Genomic DNA, 8,419 nt, shown 5'->3' with positions numbered 1-8,419 from the left:
TGACATTGTCAGGTTCGACATTGCTTTTCCCTTTTGTTTTTATTACGTACATCATATTTTCCCATGTCTTTGATCTAGTTAAACATGCTTTTGATGTCATTAAGCAGCAAATCCTTTAAGTGACATACTCATTAAGTGACAAGCACTAGCTGAAATGGAAACAGAAGGAGGAGCATGACTTTCCTCTGTCCCATCTTCCCTTCACAGAGTGTGCTGGTTATGGGCCTTTTTTTACCTCTGCACACACATTGTAGGGGAGGGACAAAACTTAAAAGCTTTGGGTTAATACTCAAGATGTCTAGAAATTGAATAGGATAGGTTTTTCTCCTTTTTCTAGAGGACAATAAATAAACGCAAATATAAACACCCCTTGTTCAAAAAATTAATCTGTTGTATCAGAATAATTAAGAGCAGGGATATAAACTGCTGAAAGTTTTTTAAACTTAAGTATTGGTTTTCTGTGCATTGCATATAAATAGCTATAACTAAAACACCAGTCTGGAATGAAAGAAGATGTAAAGTGCAATCACTGTTTATTAACTTGAACTGGATTTGGTAAATGAGTACATCTGGGAGTTCAGATGCAAGACAAATATTCAAAGCCATGAATCCGAGCTTTTAAAGCATGCTACTTTAAAAACAAATTAGTCCTGGAAGAGTCCTGTTGAAAAAGAATCATTTTCAATGCCCTGCGAAACCACATGTGAAAAAATGCATAAACAATTGGGTTAAATGTAGAATTTAAATAACCAAACCAAACTAAAGCATCAATGAGAATAGGAGGTATCACATAATTCATAAATGGATTGGTTGCTGTAAAGAAGAAGAATGGACTCCAGCAGATGAGGAACACTCCAACTATTATGGCTAATGTCTTCACAGCTTTCCTTTCTCTGCCAAATGAAATGTCGTTCTTCATTTCAAAATGCATCTTTTTTTGACTAATTGTGTCAATGGATCTTGCCTGCATCTTGGCTGTGGAGTATATTTTCCTGTAGATGTACAGCATGACAAATCCAGGAATGCAAAAAGACACAATGGAGGACACAACACCTGAAGTTTCACTGAAAAAGACAAAGCATCCTCCTGCACAATGGACATGATTATAAATCTCTTCTGCCTCTCGCAAATTTAAGTGTAGAAAGATCATCCCAAAAGCAAAAACAGCAGGGATCATCCAACTTACCAATATCATGACCAAGATAACAAAAGTATTTATATTTAATTTGTATCTTAGACGGTCACACACAGCATAGTAACGGTCAATGGATATGAAGGAAAGATGGAAGATGGAAGCTGTGCTCAGTATAATGTCCATACTCGTGTGGATCTTGCAGAACAGTTCCCCAAAATACCAGCAGTGTTCAACAGAGCGCACCATGCTGCAAGGCATGATGAGGAATCCCAGCAGAAAGTCTACTGTAGCCATAGAAAGCAGCAGGAAATTGGTGGGTGTATGGAGGTGCTTAAAATGTGATATTGAGATGATAACTGTCAAATTTCCAATGAGTGTGGCCAGAATAATACAAACCATGAAGATATACAGGGAAACACGGATACTGTTTGACCAGCTGCTCCTTATGCAAGAGCCATTTATGGATTCACAGCACAGTTGCATCCTTACTGAGGTCTCAAGTCCACATAGGTATGCAGCACAGATACTGATTTTCCTAACGCTGAGATACATTTACAGCTGTTTTTTTCTTTTCTAGATGAAGAGATCTGCAGGAAGTTTAAAAAAAAAAAAAAAATCAATTTTAAATACCTTCATTTATCTAGATGTGTAGGAAATCCACATTTCATTATTTATGAAGGATGAAATAATTTTGTAATTAAACTTTTAACAGAAAGACACTTTTATCATTGGACTTTCCTTGAAATGAGGATGTAAACTGCATAACGGGCTGTCCTCACACCAGAACAGCAGCGGCTCTCAGGGGCCAGCACTGGGTCGTGTCTTGTTCTACTGAGCAGATGCAAAGTCTTTTTCCTTATTTTCTGTTTAAACAGTCCTAGTTTTCTTCATCAAATTTTGTTGGAGTCCTCTATCTCTCACTTTGCTCTTGAAAATCAGTAATTTTAGATTGTGAAGCTCCCTCGACTTGTGTTTTGTTACGTAAGTCTATGATCCACGGGTCTAAACCAAAAGGCTGAATCTGAGGAGCCCAAGCTCAGCCTCTCCTCCGGCTGTGTCCTCGTAGCAATAACTGTGCAGCTGGACAAAACTGAAGAGTTTCCATGAGCCCTCAGTTTTTCGGCAGATGGCACTACCTCACCAAGTCAAGCCTTACTGCAAAATTCTTGCAGGCTCTAGATGTAAACAGAGATGTAAGAAAAATACCTCGGAGGAGAGAAAAGTTTTCTGCCCTTTTGCTGCCAAAATATAATGGAAGAGCCTGACTATTCTGAAGCATTAGCTGCTGTATAAGCAAATATCTTTTCTGTTGGGCTCTAGTTTATTTCAGTGCTATGAGTTTAGCCTTGCTATGTTTATTAATTATTTTAATACTGTTTTTAGCCAAGACACAAACATCGAGAGAAACATTTCCTGTACATTGGTTTAGTCTGCATCTGAGGACACAAATATTGCTGTTCTTCTCTTTTGTATGCAATAATGTGTCCATTCTGCAAGTCTCTCTTTTTACAAAAGGATTTAGTGAAAGTACTTAAGCACTTGGCAAGCAATATTCACTGTTGAAAGATCTGTTTTTCTTTTAATTAATAGAAAAATAGTACTATTGTGAAAAATAAAGAACATTAACGTATGCTATTCACTAGCATTATCATTATGATATAATATGGTTGTTAAAGTCAGAAAAATACTGACACGGCAATTTAGCCAGTATTAATTTAACCCATTTGCTTCAGGAGTCTGCCGCCTCTGGTTGTTCTCAATAGAACACACAGAGTATTTTTTTTTTCTGATATCAGAACAAATGTTATTGCAAGCGTACCATGTCATTGGAAGCTAGATGGAAGGAAGCTTAATATGGATGATAAACTATAGCTTGTGAAACCCTGGCAGCTGCCACTAACAGCCTGCGTTATACAGAGGGATTTCCAAGTAATGCCAGGCAGTGGCACCCAAGTGCCAGGGACACAGCGCATCCAGAGGCACTTTCAGGAAAACAGGACACATGGAATACGAGTATATTTATTTACTGTTTGGAGTGCCTCTTGCTACCTCTTTTTTTCTGCCTACTAATGTTTAACACCATCTCTGCTCTTTTCCACCTCACTTTAACTCTCACTTCATCTTTTTTTTTTTTCCACTTTTGGTCCACCTCTTCATATTTCTTTTCCTGACTATCATTCCTTCTTTTGGCACATTTACACACAAGATAGAAAGCACAGCCAGCTGGATCTTAATTAACCCAAATTTTCAGTTTTCACAGCAGAAATAAACAGCAATTTAACTGTATATACTGGACATAATGATAAAAGTTTTAAGCACATCCAAGTCAAAAATGTGTCACATAGATTTTGATCTTCATTTGCTTCATATATAAATAATTGAAATAAATATAGTAAAACAGGCTAAAAGACAACCAAAATTAATTAAGGTGCTATCTCTAGTTTTCTACTCTAAAGTCAAATAACTTCCCTATTATTCTCCGGTAGAGAAATGGTTTAGACTAAAGAAATATTATCTCCCTTTGAAACTTATTTTCAGAGGATTTTGGTTTTTTGTTAAACAGAAAGAAGCTCCAACCGCCAAGCAAAATATTTAGCAAACTGAGATCAGTTGTGTGGCTTTGCATGAAATGGAAACAAAATAAATCAAAACTCATGGCAAACTGTCCAAATGAGCTGAACACTGAAGAAGTTTTCAGTAAGAAAGAAGAACATTTCTCTTCTATAATTAATTACAAAGTTTAAAATTCGATACAATGGAAATATGAAGAAGTATCCTTTTAAAAGCCTGTCCTCTTACCTTTCTCCCCTCACACTGGGTAGAAGTCTGCTCTTGATGCTCATTTGTTTTCTACTGATGAGTGGCACCCCATCCTTTTAAAGACCATCTCAAAAGACAGCTGAGCCTCTTCACCATCATAACAGCTCCGGATAACACAAATTTTGAGTGGATGCGTACTTAATCCACAGTTGGAGAAGCCTCCAGAAGCCCCAGCACATAGCTGAAGGATGTTGGGTGCAATGAGTAGAGCTCTTGGCCCTCATCTGAGGAACAGCTGTTAATGTGAATAGTAGCTCAAACTGTTTATTTTGTCACCCACTTAAGAACAAAATCATGGCTGTATCACTCATATTTGTTTAACAAACCTTATTTATAGGTAAATTTAACTAATTTGAAGTATGTTTACTTGTTTGATTAAATGTTATGGTCACATTGTCAGCAGCCTGAGATTATCTAGGTCCAGAACAAAACCCATCATGTTGTTGCCCTTCTGTAAACTTCTGAGATATAGCAAAACACATAAATATAGGTAGTTTACAGTAGCGTGCAAGATCTCCTTGAAAAGGTATATTATGTGCAGAGTGACACGGTATGTGTTTAACAGCCTAGTTCTGATTCCTCCACTGAACGACAAGTTTAATCTAACAGCCTGATCAGTTAAAAGCTATTTGCAAGATATGGTTACTACAAAGGTGTTTAAAGTATACAGCTATTATTGGCTATACTGGAGTCATAGATGAAGAGCATCAGTATTCTGATCAACAAAGGACCACACAGCCTTTTAAAACAGTGACACGGCTGAACATAAAGGACTATTACATGATGACCATCAGCTAAAGCCCAGTTATGCTGGGTGCCTCAGGGACATTTGTGAAAATGTGGGTTAAGACATTACTTCTTGCAAACTCTGCTGCATGACCTGGGTTAACTACTTCATTATATTATGTGCATAAAAATCTAAATGAATGCAAACAACTCAGTTCTTTTATTTTTTTTTTTTTTTTTTTTAGGCTGCACTCATAAATGGACTGGGGTGTTGCAGTACAAGGTTCTCCTTGCTGTGGGAAGAAAATTTGCTAACCAAAAAATTGCAGAAACAACTATCAAGCTGAGTGAGAAACCACTGGAGGTAGTCAAGAGGATATGTTGAGAAGAGTCAGGTAAGAGCTGAGGAAATATCAAAGTGATGTTAGACACTCAAATACTGATCTCTGAGAGAGTTCTTCACCCATTTGAGATTCATAGTTGTGGATCTTCCTCAGAGTCAGGTATTCTCTTTGAGGAGTGAAGGTTTAGGCCTTGGTAGTTACTATCCTGACACATATATATTACAAGAAGGTAAAGTTTAGGGAACAAATCCTTGTTGCCTCGCTATGTACAAAACTCATAGTTACAAAGAAGTCTGACAGCCCAGCTCATTGTGGACACTTAGTCAAAGGACATCCATGCATGCAGACGCACTGCTCTCCTACCGCATCCCCTCTTCAAGTGACACGGTGGCCAAAACTCAAGGGGATGATCTGGAAAGGCAGCTGGTTTTGAAGTGTTTGTTTCAGAAGAAGATACCTGGCAGCAGCCAGTCAAACCTGTGGGGGACCCGCTGAGGTTGTGGAGCCATCCCCCACCCTCAGCAGCTCTGCTCCATTGCAGGTGGGCAGGCAGCACCCAGCTGTCACTTCTGGGTTGTTTGTTTTTTTTTTTTTGCAGAGAAAGGGATTTGGTGATACTATTTGGTCTGTGATATCAGTGTGGCTGGGCTCCCACCTTGACTTCATTTCTGAAGAAGAAAAGACCCATCTATGAGGCTGGTTGGCCTTCCTGTTCCTACCAAAATCCTCTCAGGGCCAAGGGCTGCAAAACATTAACCATGTAGTTTGCAAAGTATAGGGCAGAGAGTGACTGGGGCTGGTTGGTGAGCGTGACTGCCCATGGCAGGGATGGGACAGGTGTGGGGACCAGCAGGTGCCTTCAGCTGCCTCACAGCAGCAGGAGGCTGCCCAAGGCCAGAGCTACACAGCAGGATGTCTCTGTATAGACTATTGTTGGAGATGCCCAACAACAGGTCCAGAACAAAACCCACTCTTCTACCAAACACCAACCCATGGGCACAGCATTTAGCCTTCGTTATCTCTGAATACACCAGCTTGTACTGCAGGACCCACACACATCAGAAAGGAAAGAACCACAGACCTAGAGGAAGCTGTGAGTGTGGGGAGGGTGCTATTCAATGATATGTTTACTGCAATGAATGTAAAGTAGCAGTTCTTAAGATATCACAATAATTAAGTAACTAAGCAGGCAAAATTAGTAACTGATTTAGACAAACATGGAACATTCTGGTAACAAGCTTTCATGTTCTTGGTGCAGATGCTTCAAACAGGCATTTTCTTGCTGCTTAATGCTGATATGGATCATGAAATAGCTCCAACTTGCTAATCATAGTATCAAATATAAATACGTCAAGCTCTATTCTCGGGAGGCCTCAGAGCACGTATAAATAGTATTCAACAGTCTTTTGAGTCTGTAATATAGTAAAGCAGTTATACATCAAAATTCAAAGTAAAAACTTGTCTATAAAACTGCTGCTGTGGCTTTCTTTTCTGCAAAATTTATATTTCTGCAATAATTAATTTTCAGATTTTTGGAAAACCAAGAAAAAGAGATGTCACGCTGTCTAGCACACCTTGGGTCATCTTCAGTTTTGGTTCATTTGTTTGTAAAATGTGAAATAATTTAAACAGAAAACCTGACAGAGGAGAATGAAAATAGCACTTTTGCCAGACATCAAACCCATTTGAACAATGTGTTAAAAATGATTTTGTCCTTCTCAGACGAGACTGTGCAAGGGACACTGGAAATGGAAAGGAATAGAATGGGGCTGAGGAATGAGAACTGTTACCATGAAAAAAAAAAAAAACAAAAAAAAAAAACAAGACAGCAGGAGGCAGTGAGCAGTGAGCAAGTACAATCCCAGCTTTGTCATTTTGCATCCTCATGGCCCTGGAATAACCTCATAGAAAGTAAAGAGCCTCACTCTGAGTTCATAGATGTGCCTGAAAAGAGTTTTGCTCCCAGCTAGGCTTCTCTTTCTCTTGGGAATTAATGTCTTCTAAAATCATCCTGTCAGCCACCACCTAAACCTCATTGCTGTTGGTACCATTGCGGTTCATTACAGAAAAAACACAGCTATCTGTGCAGAATAATTACTATTATCTTTACTGCTGACCATAGAAGATTCATCTCTGAAACAAAACAATACCCCAGACTAGCAAATTAGCAGCTTACTGTATTTCAAACTGTGTGACACAGAGACGTTACCTGCTCAGGAGTTGTTTCCTCATCCCGAAGCGATTTAGCCTGTGGATACAGCATGATAGTGACTCATCCCACATGATTTCCACAGCTGAGCAGCTGCTCACTTGTTCTGACTCTGGTCTACAGCCTGCTGGAAAAATCTTATCAACAGGATGATGTAAACATTAAATATTCAGCAAATATAAGCAGATAATAAATCTATCCTGTCACAAGCTACTAGAATATGCAAAGATGACTGTATCTGAACTAAGTTAAATCCAGGCTCATGGAAAGAAGCATACAAAATAAACACAAATGTTTATTATGGCCAAAGTACAAATGGAGCTAGCAGCACTAAGATAGTCTGATGTTTCTTTCCCTTCTTTCCATTTTGTGTAATGTTGTCAAACTTTAGCAATTTCAGTTATCACCTTTGAAGATTTGATTTGTCTAATCCAGACTGGATATTTTCAAAAGAAGTCCACCCACAATATTTCCACAGGATCTGAGAGCAAGACCAATTAAAAAGATATTATTTCCTCTAAATTAAGAAATGCTGTTTGTTTTTTATTTGCAATGCTCTGGTATTTATATGCTTTGTAGCAGAGACTTAAGAGTTGTTGATTGCCTATTTGAATATCTTTTACCATACCAGAAGAACTATACCTAAACTTGACCAAATTACAAATCAGCAGCGGCCGAACTACAACTTGTTGCTTTTTAAAGCACCACTCACTGACCAGCATCCACATCTTCGAACAGTAAGAGTTGTAGTATTGCTGTGGAACCCAAGGAGGAGGGTCATTCCAGAAAGAAGTAATCCTAGGGAGGAGAACCTACCCACTTTAGGTCAGTTTGTGTGTATCAGTTAGTGTGCAGCATTGGTAGAGAGCCATGGCTTCCAGGTCCTCCTCCCCTGAGGTTTCCCTGAGCCCTGGACCTGCATGGCTCAGGCTGCAGCTTCTCCCTGGGCATTTGGGATTGGGGTGGGCTTGGGAGATACGCAAGTATGGCCCTGGCAAGGTGGCACAGGTGGTGTGAGGCTGAACAAGAGTGAGAACTCTTGGTGAAATGAATGTTTTGAAATGTCACATTCTGATCTGGAAGTGCTACTACTCTGCTGGAAGCCATTGAGCCTAAAATTGCCAATAAAGGTTTGTGTGTCAGTAAGCAACCTGATGGAGCCTCTGCTCTCACACACTGCTCTCT

At 39.2% G+C, this 8,419-nt stretch overlaps 1 protein-coding gene across 1 annotated transcript; it reads right to left on the bottom strand.

The window, feature by feature from the left end:
• Positions 1–628: 628 nt before the first annotated feature.
• Positions 629–1,618, bottom strand: LOC136100391 (trace amine-associated receptor 1-like). Its single transcript, XM_065835417.2, has one exon. The coding sequence runs from the start codon at positions 1,616–1,618 to the stop codon at positions 629–631; it is 990 nt and encodes a 329-aa protein (XP_065691489.2).
• Positions 1,619–8,419: the final 6,801 nt, after the last annotated feature.

This window comes from Patagioenas fasciata, chromosome 3, assembly GCF_037038585.1.
Source record: "Patagioenas fasciata isolate bPatFas1 chromosome 3, bPatFas1.hap1, whole genome shotgun sequence".
Taxonomy (NCBI): domain Eukaryota; kingdom Metazoa; phylum Chordata; class Aves; order Columbiformes; family Columbidae; genus Patagioenas; species Patagioenas fasciata.
Note: the sequence above shows the minus strand (reverse complement) of the source record. Positions and strands in the feature narration are given on the sequence as shown.